We start from the raw sequence: 13,249 nt of genomic DNA, 5'->3' as shown, positions 1-13,249 counted from the left end.
GTACATTCTTAGAGGAAACAATACATTTATGTACCACATTTTTGATAAACAACTTCCACTCATTGAACAATTATTTTTTTGTTTACAATTACAATTTATTTGTAGTTTTTTCATTTAGGATTTCTTTTTTGTTTAACAAAGCATTATTGTGAGCTTTTATAATTCTTTCCATATTTTTTGTGCAACTGTAGCTTACTTTAATTGTATTTCGATTAAAAATTTTATGTAGTTATGTAGAGTGTGGGAAATGCTTATTGATCAATTTTAAAAACACTTTTCCTATGTTAAAGGAAACATTTTTGTATATGTTGAACCAAATTACATTTCTAGTTCTATTTTGCTTTTTTAAATTCTTTTTTTCAGGGTCAAATTTTAGTTCAAAATTTTCAAAACCACTTTTTTTAAGGGCATCTTCAAATATTCATTTAGAGAAATTAAATACATTTTCATTAGAAGAATTTTGGTTTAGCCTGTTATTAATTGAAATCGGGATTTGGTTTAGAAATAGGGGTGGATGATTTGAGTTAATATTAATATGCAATAATTCATCATTTGCTTTTTTAAAAGGTTTATATGAATTTTCAGAGAGGTTAAATGTGACATCAAGAAAGTTCACAACTCTTAAATTTATGTTTATTTCGATTTGAAAACTAATGTTTTAAAATAATTTTATATCTTTTTTAATTTTATTGAGCTGTGGACCAGATTTTTTATGCATCACTATTAAACCATTGTCGCGATAAAGGCCTAAATCTTTTATATTGATTATTTTACTAGAGAATGTTTTTCTATAGATATGAATTTAAAGAAGAGCTTAGGTTGATTTCTATACAAAAATCAGTAACATATGAAGACATTTATTTGAAGATTTACTAGATATATAACTAAAAATACTGAATACAGAATATATAACTAAAAATACTTTCTTTTAATAAACTTGTATCTACAGTTACTGAATTGATTTAACTGGTTTGAAAAATGAACTGGTTTGAGGGAGAAAATTAAAAAAAAAAAAAAAATTTTTTATTGTATCATTCATTACAAAGAACTGTGTAAAAACTACTTAGCTGAACATATAAAATAATGAACAGATGATGTCAATCTTTTTGTACGTTTTTAGACTTGTACATCCATTAAACTTAATTTTCATCTATTTGATGAAAATGAAAGAACTTAATGTTCAGCAGCTACCTAAAAAAATCTAAAAAGTTATGAAACAAGATTTTAAATTATGGATCCAAGATTTCAAAAAATTTGAACTATGAAGTTTGATTTTGTTCATCTCAATGTTAAATTTTAATAATAAAAAATGGAAAAAGAGCTGCAAATAAAGTTAATTAAACCTCAGTTGCGATTAGTTGTGATGTTCTTTAAAAAAATTGTAAAGCTTTAAATATATTATTGAAATAAAAACTTTGCAAAACCGGTTTTAGGCAGAAAAATAAAAAAACCATGAGTTGTAATATAAATGAAATTTTCTAATTTAAACAACATTTTCAAATCAATAAAAAATATTTATCAATTTAATTTGTTCTTTAATATTTAATTCTTGTTATACCTTTATATACATAACATTCCTTTAGATCTGTATAGCATTCTTCACCCAAATATCTTGTTCTGTTAATAAACCCATATCCACTGGATGTGTTGCATCTTGACCAATTGCTCCATTGTAACAACGAACCTACAGTTATATATTAGACTGAATTATTTATACAAATATTAGTTTTCAGTAGAAAGAAACAAAAAATAAAAAAGTTAATTGAGTAAGTAATAAAATTAAAACCTTTTTTTAATAAAAGTCTGTCTAATACAACTATTGCTTAATAAAAGTCTTTCTAATACAAATATTGCTTAATACAAGTCTTTCTAATACAAATATTGCTTAATACAAGTCTTTCTAATACAAATATTGCTTAATACAAGTCTTTCTAAAAAAATATTGCCTAATATTTAATAATAAAGGCTTAATACATACTAAAAAGAATTAATACATGCTAATACAGAGGTAAAAAAGTTAATATTTAGTAATACAGAGGTAACGATGATAATATTAATTAAAACATAGATAACAAGGTTAATACTTAGTTATACAGAGGTAACGATGTTAATATTTATTAAAACATAGATAACAAGGTTAATATTTAGTAATACAGAGGAAACAAAGTTAAAATTTATTCATACAGAGATAAAAAAAGTTGAAATTTATTCATACAGAGATAAAAAAAAGTTAATATTTATTCATACAGAGGTAACTAAGTTAATAATTAGTAATACAGAGGTAACAAAGTTAATATTTAGTAATAGAGAGATAACAAAGTTAATACATACTAATACAGAAGTAATTTCTATATATAGATATTATTGAACAACACTTTTTTAAAAATATTTTTAAAGCTGATATACCAATATTAAATGAGTATTGCTTTTAAAATTAAAATAATTAATAAATAACAAAAAAAAAGTAATAAAAAACTAATTAAATAAAAATTGTTTAACCATGTGACTAATTATCAATTAACAGTAAAAAGAGATTTTTTTTTTGTTAAAACATAGTGCTTGTTGAAAAGTAAAAAATATAGAAGTTATTAGTTGTTAATTAAATGATCTTCAAGAACTTATTTGGCATTTTACATTAACTTTATATATAATTTTGTATTGAATGATATATCTGTTTTATTGACAGTTATGTTCATGCCATTAAATGAGAAATGGGGTCTATTGTTTGAACTTTATCAGGTACATGATGTTTGTAAATAGACAATGCTTTAAAATTTCATTTAAAATAAACATTCATCATACTTGTACCTTAATAGGTGTGATTTACTCCATAAGCATCCTATACTAATAAGTAATAATTTAAAATAAATATAGTTTATTAACTGATTTAATAAACTTGCCTTTCTTGTACTCTAAATAAAAATTCGGAATAAATTTTATTAAATAAAATGTGAGTTCTACCTTTATTAGCATTTAGTTTTATTAGATTACACCCCCCATATACATATTACACCCCCCATATACATATTACACCCCCCATATACATATTACACCCCCCATATACATATTACACCCCGCATATACATATTACACCCCCATATACATATTAATTTTTTCACAAGTTCTGGTTATTACTTTTTCTGGCATAAATTAGTAATTACTCTGATACAACCTAGTGATTGCTTTAATTTATTCTAACTACAACATAAAAGTTTAGTTTATTCTAACTATAACGTTATCTAACTATAACATATAAATCTAAATATAATCATTAAAGCTTAATGAGACTGAAAAAAATTTCAGTCATTAAACCAATATAAACCTTTCTTATTAAAACTTTGAGTTTAAAAAATGATTAAATGTCATAAAAACTATTACATAAGATTGATGACCAAAGTGTAATTGAACAAAAAAAAAAAAAGTTTGTATTACTTTTGATCTCAAAAACTTTCTAATATATGTGATAATTGTAAATTAATCTAAATCAAAATTCTTAATAAATGTCATTAAACATAAAACAGTATTTTCTTTTTTTTTTCTTCTTATTATTCTAACTATAAAATTTGTTGTTATGATTTGTTCCCAATAAGCTTCACTAGTTTTTACGCAATTTTTCTCATTGACACTTTACATCATTTCTAACAAACATACATCATTCACGTTGTTACAATTTAACCACAATGGTATTACATCCACGATTTAAAAATCCAACAAATTACCAAATACTTTTATTATATTATGACTTTGCAAATGATTGGTTAAAAAATAATAACCAATAAATTTTAGAGACAACATCAATACATTCTACATTCTAATAACTTGATAGTTTAAAAAAATAAATTTTTAGAAATTAAACAATCAAGTAAAATACACTGACTATAGCAACTTAAGCATAATAAAACTAATTCATTAAAAAAAAAAAAAAACTCAGTAATCAAAACTCAGTAAGTAAATATTCCCATCAATTAATTTACTGAGCATTTAAAAAAAATTTATTTTCAATATGCTCACTTTCAAGAAGTAAATAAATTAAAAGTGAACTACTATTTAAATTTGGAATTTAAAAAACTATTTTTTCCACTAAATTTGAACATTAAACAAAGCAGAGAATAAAGATGTGATTTTAAAGAGCAATTAAACTTGTTTCTCCGCGCAGCGGCCTTGTTTGTCAAGGTTCGTGTTTCTGAGTTATAGAGTTGAGAGAGGGCTATAACCACTATTAAGTAACCTCCTCATCTGTAGTGGCTTTATCGGCCTTGAGAAGGTGAATAACAGTTAAAAAGTTTTCAACCATACAAGTCAGGAAGACATAAAGAAGCGAGAGAATCTCAAAGCATTGATATTCAAGAAAATAAAATTAGATGAATTAAGATATGTGAAACTAATTTTATTAGGCATAAAGGAGCAGTTGCAGTAAAAGGATGAGAATGAACACAAGTCTAATCATTGTAATTTATAATGTTTGTTAATTTTTTACCAAACTAAAAAAGCTATTTTAATTATTAAATCAAAAACAACACATCAAGCAACTTACACAACACAACTACACATTAAACAACTTACACAACACAACTACGCATTAAGCAACTTACACAACACAATTACACATTAGGCAACTTACACAACACAACTACACATCAAGCAACTTGCACAACACAACTACACATCAAGCAAATTACACAACACAACTACACATTAAGCAATCTAATTTAAAATTGTGACTACTCTGAAACTTAAAATCAAACTTTAAAAAAGGTTTTTTTAATTAATTTATATTTTAGCTTTTTGTTAGTTATCTTTCTAAAATTAAAGATATAATGATTAAAAAAAATAAAAATAAATAAAAAGTGAAAAAAAGTTAAATTGTCTAAAAATAGAATTAGTTTAGAGTCTAAAAAAATAAGCATTTAAAACTATTAAATAAGCACATTACTTGATAAAACTGCTTGATTGTTAGCAACAAAAACATTTTTTATTGAGCCATTTTGAGAAACATTCCACGGGTTCGAAGCATATAATATAACATTTTTAAAACTTTGAACTTGTGAGTTTATTTTAGATAAAACGTATATATTGTTGACACTAATTCTATACAAATAACTTCTATTGAAAAAAATTTGACTAATCTCAATTTTTGACCATTGATTTAATGGAAGCGCATAATTGCGAAATATGAAATCAGTACCATTGATCAGAGCTGAAACTTGAAGAACTCCAAGATTATCAAGCCAGACTCCAAGAAAACCATTTTTATAGCTATCATTAGTGAAATGAATAATACTGCTTAAACTATTATTAAATGAATAAGGAACAAAATCAAATGAAATTATAAATTCTGTATCCAGTATTGGCATTTCAGTGATATTTTTTGTTTTCTCTAAAGCAGTTGGGATGTCCTCTATTACATAGTTAATCATGTGACACGCATCTAAAAAATATTTATATCAGTGAATACATGCATATACATTTATATATTTAAGGTATAAAGCATAAATGAGAGCTGCATACCAACTAAGTTTTTTCTTTGTAACATGTATGTATGTCTGTATGTATGTATATTTGTATATATGTGTATCTGTATGTATGTATATATATATATATATATATATATATATATATATATATATATATATATATAAATCCTTATATAGTAGTTGAAAGAGACTTTAATGGTAAAAAAAGTCTTTTTCAACACTTTATTTTAACATTTAAGCAACATTAACAGTTAAGCTTTGAAAGTATATTTTAAAAATATAAAAGTCAAAAAGTCAATTTAATGCTGTTTAAAAGTTAAAGCAATTAAAAAAATGCGGAAGTACATTAGGTTTTATTGTTTTTTAAAAAGCCGCAATAAAAATGACTAGAAAGTTTTTTTAATTAATAGTGTTTTTTTTTCCTTTTTTTTATCATTTAATAATATTTTTAAAACATGCCAGTGTTGCTATATTGACTGACAAAGAGGAAAACATGTGAGTAGTGTTGCTTTTTTTAAATGTAAAACATGCACAGTTAAAAAAAGTCTCTTAAGATGTAAATTTTGTTATCACCATTATAAACAACTTTTAAATGTCATTTAAAGATTAAAAACGTTAAAAACATTTTTTTTTTAATTCATAACTATAACAACTTTAACGACTTAAATTATTTTTTTCTTGATTTTTTTTTTTATATTTTTACTTTTAATTTTTTTATTTTTAGTTTCTTTATTCTTTTATTTCTATTTTCATGTTCTTATATCAACTGATATAGCGATTGGCACAGTGGAGTGCTCATACAGCAACTGATATAGCTATAAATTCAGTGGAATGTAAATACACCAACTGATATAGCACAGTAGAGTGTTCATAGATAGAAAAACGTTTTGGTTTGAGCTGAAAAACTTTAATTTAAAGGAAAACAAAACTGTTTATTCTGGCTGTGCTTTTAATTGTCAAGTTAAAAGCAACATATTATAGAGAAAAACTTTCTCACAAACCTAAAGCCTCAACTTATATTTTTAATATGATGTCTTTAGTGTGGGTCTAATGTAACATTTATCAAAATATAATTCAAGTTGTGAAAATCGCATAGTTTTATATTCTACATTTTTTAGCATGGTTTTGTTAAAGTCAAAATGGCTCCCACAACCAGTACCTAAAATTGAAAAAAAATATGTATATATATAATATATATATATATATATACATATATATATATATATAATATATATATATATATATATATATATATAATATATATTTATATATATATATATATATATATATATATATATATATATATATATATATATATATATATATATATATATATATATATATATATATATATATATATATATATACATATATATATACATATGTATATATACATTTTTATATGCTTGATGCAAAACATCATATAGAAAAAAATTATTAGCAAAAGCACTTAGTAATCAACTCATAAAAGCTTAAATTTGTAGCTGTTTTCCTAAACAGCTACAAACCAAGCATCTAATTTAATTAAACGAAGTCTTTAACATTGCAATTTGCTTTCTCTCTTTGAAAGTTGAGTGATTTATTATATAATTGTGTGAAAATTGCAGGTTGTAGTAATTCATATCTAATTAAGATGAATCATCTATGTAACTAAAACATAAAAAAATATTGAAAAAATAGAAATTCTTGCGGAATTTCAAACTTTACATCTAGCAAAGTTACTAACTTTAGAATAGAATTTTTAAAAAATGTATATGCTGAAAAAAATTTATAATACTTTATATACTATAATTTTATACTTACTTTACTATTTATTAAACACTGGTATATATTTATATACTTTTAAACTCTAATTTTCTTCCAACAAGGTTGCAAGCAACCACTATTAAGTTATAAATTACTTTAAAATAAAGAATAAGTTAAAATACTAGGAAACGGTAAACTGAAGACTCAAAAAGTTGAAAGTTATATAAAAAAGGAAAACATGAAGATGGGTAAGAGTTATAAGGTGTTTTTGATGTGCAAGGAAAAAAACTGGATAAAAGTTTTTAAAGCATGAAAGGAAATATACAGTAAATGGATGCAACTTGTTAAATAAGAAACCAGACAAGAATGAGTTTTGGTTTATCATAGTAGAAATAATATATTGTAATAGTGATGTTTGTTTGAGCATTGGCCATGATAGTATTTGTAGAAAGAAGAATAAAATGCAACCTTACAACAATGAGAGAGTGGCTAAAGCTTGGCAGATAAAGCAGGTCTAATTACATTTACAATATGATTTTAGACTTTGTCTGAGAGTAAGAGGGTTGTTATTCATCAATATAGGAATACCAACAATATTGCAACATTTTTTTCCAGTAAAAAAACAAGCTTTGTTGTCTAACAAAAACTGTGGATTTTAAGACCAGAATTTAAATCAATAAGCCACTGCAAGCTATTGTAAAATATTGCAATATTTTTTTCCAGTAAATAAACAAGTTTTATTGTCTAAAAAAAACTGGGGATTTTAAGTTCAGAATTTAAGAAGAAAGATCAGATTAAAAATTGGCTGCTTGTTCTAAGCAATCAAAAAGTGAAGATTTTTTTGTCAAGACAAGAGTATAAAGTTGAGTTGTCAGCTTTAGATGTAAAATTTTCATGAAGATTGTTGTTGTAGATTAAAAACAATACAGAAGCAAAGATAGAATCTTGTAGTACTCTTAAAGTTAATTGAAATAAAGAGCGTAGGACTTCAAGAATAACTTCAATACTGCAGTTAGAAAAAAATAATTTAATAATCTTAAAACCTTTATATAAAGAAATTAACAGAGTGAAGACTAATTGTAAGATAGTTAGAGAGGTCAAAGCGTTTTCTAGAGTTTTGAAAAATTGGAACCACTTATTTAGGACTTTTCAAAAGTTTAGAGAGTTCTGGAGAACACTTTTAAAGGCTATAACAGAAATCTTATCTGGAGCACAAGCTGTAGAAGTGTTTAATTAAGAATTAAGCTTCAAATTGGAAGCTAGAGTGATTTGGATATTTAACAATGGGTTAATCTGTTTAACTGGCAGAAAGAGTATGACCATTAGATTCAAGAGTCAAATTGGAGTAAGAATTCTTTGCAAATAACTCTGCTTTATTCTGGGAGAAGTAAAAAGATCAGAACTATGAATTATAGATTAAATCTAAGACCTACTTAAGTTAATGACACTGTTGAAGACTAACAAAAAAGTCTCTAGAACCTAACATCTAAGATAAGATACAAGATTTAGTAAACCGAAAATAGCAGAGCTTAACATTAGACAGGACATTTTTACATTGGCTTCTTGGAATAATAAAAGGACATTTATTCTTAAGAGAGATGTTCTTGTAAAAAAAATGAAAAAAATGATTAATGTTTAATAAAGTTATTTAAATTTAGTAACTTCAGGTCTGTATTTAATGGTGGATATTAATTGCTTAAGAAAATTTAGTTAGTAAATAAGAAGGGTTAGTTAATACATGTATCAACTAACCAAACATGTTTTGTATTAACTAACCCTATTACCACCATTTTGTTTAACCTTTCCTATTTCAGGCATTTCAACTTATTTCCAAAGAATAAAACTAACCTGAAGTAAAAGTCATAAATATGTACTCCAAAAATGGGGTAGGTAATTACTAAATTACTAAACTACTGTCTAAATTACTTGGAATTACCAAATTACTAAATTAATGGAACTACTAAATTATTGTCAGGTCAGGTTATTCTTACTATCAGGTCAGGTTATCCTGCTACTGGTAACATGTAACCCTCGTACAACATGCTTCATGTCCTGCTGCCTTGTAGGATATGCTTTTTTAGGGAAAGGCTAGGAGAAGCCAATTCCGACTTAAAACATCTCTACCTTGGGACTCTTGGTTGAGGAAAGGCTAGAGATGGTGTCTCAATAAAAATACTCATCTTAGGCAGATATTAAATGCATCCCGCTACTGTCTTGTTGAAGGCCTCCTAGGCAAAGTCTTAAAGGGTAAATAGATTCAATCTGTTGACCGGCCTCACACCCCTTCTTCATCTATTAGGCTGGTGCAGATGTATTTTTAATATATTGTTTCCAGTTTAGGATGTTGAACGCTAGATCTTCTTGACTCAATGCATGGGTTTTGCTTGTGTTTCTGTTTTTATGACTAAGCAACTCATTCTATTATATCCTAAAGAGGGTACAGTTCTAAAACTCAGTTTTATGGTTCTGAGGCAGACTGGTGGTCAGGTTTCCCAAACTGTGGTAGCTCTTAGAGAGGCTGATTCCATCAACAGCTGAAAAATATCAGAGTGCTAACATTGCCATGCTGCGCATGGATGGTGTCCCTGTTCATACTTTTGGTGTGCATTGTTGAGGCCACATTTGGAGCCCTTTATTACAGCTTAGGGTTTATTAATAGTAATGAGGCAATTATTAGGACTATTAAATAGTGTACTGAGTACTATCTGTGCTTTGATTCAAGTTTTTTAAAAAATTTTAAAATGTACTTAAGTACCAAAAACTGTAAGACATAAAAAACCATCGTCATCAGCAAGTTCTTTAAACCTAACATTCACTAATATTCGTGGTCTTCTAAGTAACTTTTCTTCTATTAAGTCTTATCTCTTGCAAAGTTTACCAGACCTACTTGTTGCAAAGTTAACCAGACCTACAGACTTCTTTGTAGAGCTGTACGAGATTAGGTTTTTTAACTTTAACAAGATTACAAAAAATTTGATTGAGTTCAAGTTCAAGATCAAATTTGTTAAACTAGTGAAAGTGTAGATTCAATTCATTTAAAAATGTCATCATCAACAAACCATACTTATCCTAATGCTAAATGTCTACAAATTTTTATGAAGAAAGGTAAGTTCTTCTACATGCTCTGATAGAAGACTGCAGTGTTTAATAGAAACAATGTTCCCAGATGTTGAGTTCAGACGCTCTGAATTGACACTGGTCGCTGGGATTGCCAGAAGTGAATGAGCAAGCTTAGCAAGACAAGAAAATCGATTTTTATTTTGCCTCCACCATATCGGTGGACAGCCATTGTGCCCAATTGCCATATCTTTCAAGTATGTCTTCACGTAATCATCAAGCGCACTCGTACTTGACACATCAGCATCAGCAACATTGTTGTTGGTTGCAGTTGCCTTCATCATGATATCAAAGGATTCCCACAAGCCTGTTGATTGTGTTTTTAGTGTAGACTCTGTCACTGAGTTCTGAGACTGGACTGATTTTGGTCCAGAACCTGGTAATGTTGGAAGTTCGTTGAGTAATTCACGAAGCTTTGATAAGTTGGCTGCCAGCTTCTCAGGTTGCTTTCAGTAAAGTAACTTGTACCTGGGATCTACCAGTGTGCAAAATGCATCTAGCTGAACCTAATAAAATATTACAGAAACTGTTAAATAGTTCAAGGAATATAGATAATTAGATATTAATATATTAGTTAAGTATGACCATGGTTTGTAATGCAATTGAAGTTAAAGAAAGCTTCATGTGAAAATATGTAATTAAAAATAAGTGCGTGATTGATAATGACAGTAAATGTCAAAAAAAGATTGATAAAGCACCGAAATAAACACTTATATACTGAGTCTCAGTATATAAATAATTATTTATGTTACCTCGTCAAAAAAAGGAAACCTTTCTAAAGATGCCACAAGTCTCTGCGACAGTGAAATTCCAGAGCCTCTATATACAATATCACTGATGAAACCTTTTAACCATATTCAATGCTGCTCTAATATTACTACCATTGTCTTGAAGAATGTACATTGGTACTGCTCTTGGTAGTGACCAATTTTCAATTGACTTCAATTTTCAATTGATCTCAAGAGATTCTAATATTGCTTCGTCCATATGTGAAACAGCCACAAACGGTTTATTCTCCAGTGTATATGATTGTATTTAAAAATTAGCAGTTAAATATATCAAACAAAATGAAATATAGGAATCCAGTGCGCGAGAAAACCATGTCTGTGGAAAAGCAATAGGATGGCATGCCAACAAACTGTAGTAATGCAATCATTCATTTCTTGTTTCAAATTTTTAAACATAGTTGGCACAATACTGTGAGAAAAAGTGGTTCTGCTCGGAATATAACCAATTTCATAAGTGCCTGAAAACCTTGTCCTTCTACAGCAGGTAATCCAAAGCCAACATGCGCCCAATAGCTCTTGTTATTTCTTTAGCTTTTTTGTGATCAGACGTCCATGCTGTTTTCTTAGGCTACAGATCTGTGACACTAACTGACAGTTGTTTTCTAGCTTTATTTTCTTCCTTTTTCATTCTTTTTGCTTCTTGTGCCTTTTTATCACACTCTGCTGATTCCTTCTTATGACAACTTCTCAGGTGAGTAAATAAGCCAGTTCTAGATGAAGCAGGACAAGATATTTTTTTACTGCATTTTCTAATTTTACAAAAACCAAAAATAGTATTGTTAATTTTATGCTCATCAAAATAATTCCAAGTAACGCTCCTTACTCTCTCGTCCTCCATTTTAAAGCATTTTTATATAATTTTACAGCGACATTTTGAAGCGTTTTAATACGATTTTACAGCAACTTTTTAAATATGGAACTTTAGATTCGAAATTCGAATTATATTTGATTAACTAAACACATTCGATTTGAGTTTGATTATTGAATAAACTCGAACCAGAAATTTAGAGTTTCGCACACCTCTACTTCTTTGTGAGACTAATTTGAGTTCAACTGTCTCAACTTGTAACCTTAGTATTGATGGCTATCTTCCTAAAATTCGTAAAGCAATAGTCACATGCTTGGCATGGGCATTTACATTCCTAAGAATTCACCCATTTGTCAGGAAAGGTTTGAATCCACAGAATATTCTGTTACGTGTTTTCATTTAGCACCACTTCACTCTATCGCCTTTCTCTTTGTTCGATATTGCTCTCCTTCATTTCTAAACAGCACTCTTTTCGTTATTATTTCTGATCAAATTGACCAAGCCCTCTCTCTTTATTCATCAGCCAATATTATTGTTGTTGGTGATTTTAATGCTCATCACACTAAATGATTTGGCCCAAGTGTCAGTGACTGTGCTGGCGTTAAAGCCCTTAACTTTCTCAATCTCTAACTCAAATAGTCAACTTTTCTCTTACATCATTTACCTTCTCTACCAAACCTATGTCTTGTTTCTGATCCTTGTCAGTGCTCAGTTTCTCCACATTCACCCATAGGTGCTTCTGATCATGGTTTGATCTCTCTAAAACTATTATCTAACTCTTCATCATCAGAATCCCCCTATCTTTATACCTCTTACAACTACCTTAAAGCTGACTACCATCCCAATAGTCTTCTTGATATCATAAGCAAGGTTTTTGAATCTTTAATTAAGAAATAGTCAACAAATCTCTCATCTTGAATCTAATAACTTACTATCTGATCATCAATATAGATTTTGATCTTTTCGTTCTACAGCTGATTTGCTAACAGTAATAACCGATGGTTTTTATTGTGCATTAGATAGAGATGGAGAGATTAAGGCTATCGCTCTTGATATTTCTAAAGCTTTTGATAAAGTTTAGCATGCTGGTCTTCTCTATAAGCTTTCTTCTTACGGTGCATCTGGTAACATCTTTAAGATTATTGAGTCCTTCCTTTTCAATCGTAGTATAAAAGTTGTCCTCAATGGACAGCACTCTTCTTCATATCCTGTAACTTCAGGGGTTCCTCAAGGTTCTATCCTTGGCCCTATACTCTTTTTAATTTACATTAACGATCTTCCAGATATTCTCAAATCTAAGTGGCATTGTTTGCTGA

General features: G+C 27.8%; 1 protein-coding gene across 1 annotated transcript in view; it reads right to left on the bottom strand.

Moving 5' to 3' along the window:
* The window catches only part of LOC136071898 (uncharacterized), a 125,964-nt gene that overhangs the window by 15,716 nt on the left and 96,999 nt on the right, over nucleotides 1-13,249 (bottom strand). Inside the window, exons 9-10 of the mRNA XM_065797603.1 lie at nucleotides 4,934-5,428; nucleotides 1,559-1,684 (exon numbers count right to left, since the gene is read on the bottom strand). Coding sequence (XP_065653675.1) covers nucleotides 1,559-1,684; nucleotides 4,934-5,428 — 621 coding nt within the window. The remainder of the gene's footprint in view (nucleotides 1-1,558; nucleotides 1,685-4,933; nucleotides 5,429-13,249) is intronic.

The sequence above is a fragment of the Hydra vulgaris genome, chromosome 05 (genome assembly GCF_038396675.1).
Source record: "Hydra vulgaris chromosome 05, alternate assembly HydraT2T_AEP".
NCBI classification, from domain to species: domain Eukaryota; kingdom Metazoa; phylum Cnidaria; class Hydrozoa; order Anthoathecata; family Hydridae; genus Hydra; species Hydra vulgaris.
The sequence above is the reverse complement of the archived record's forward strand: the minus strand, read 5'-3'. Positions and strand labels throughout refer to the sequence as shown.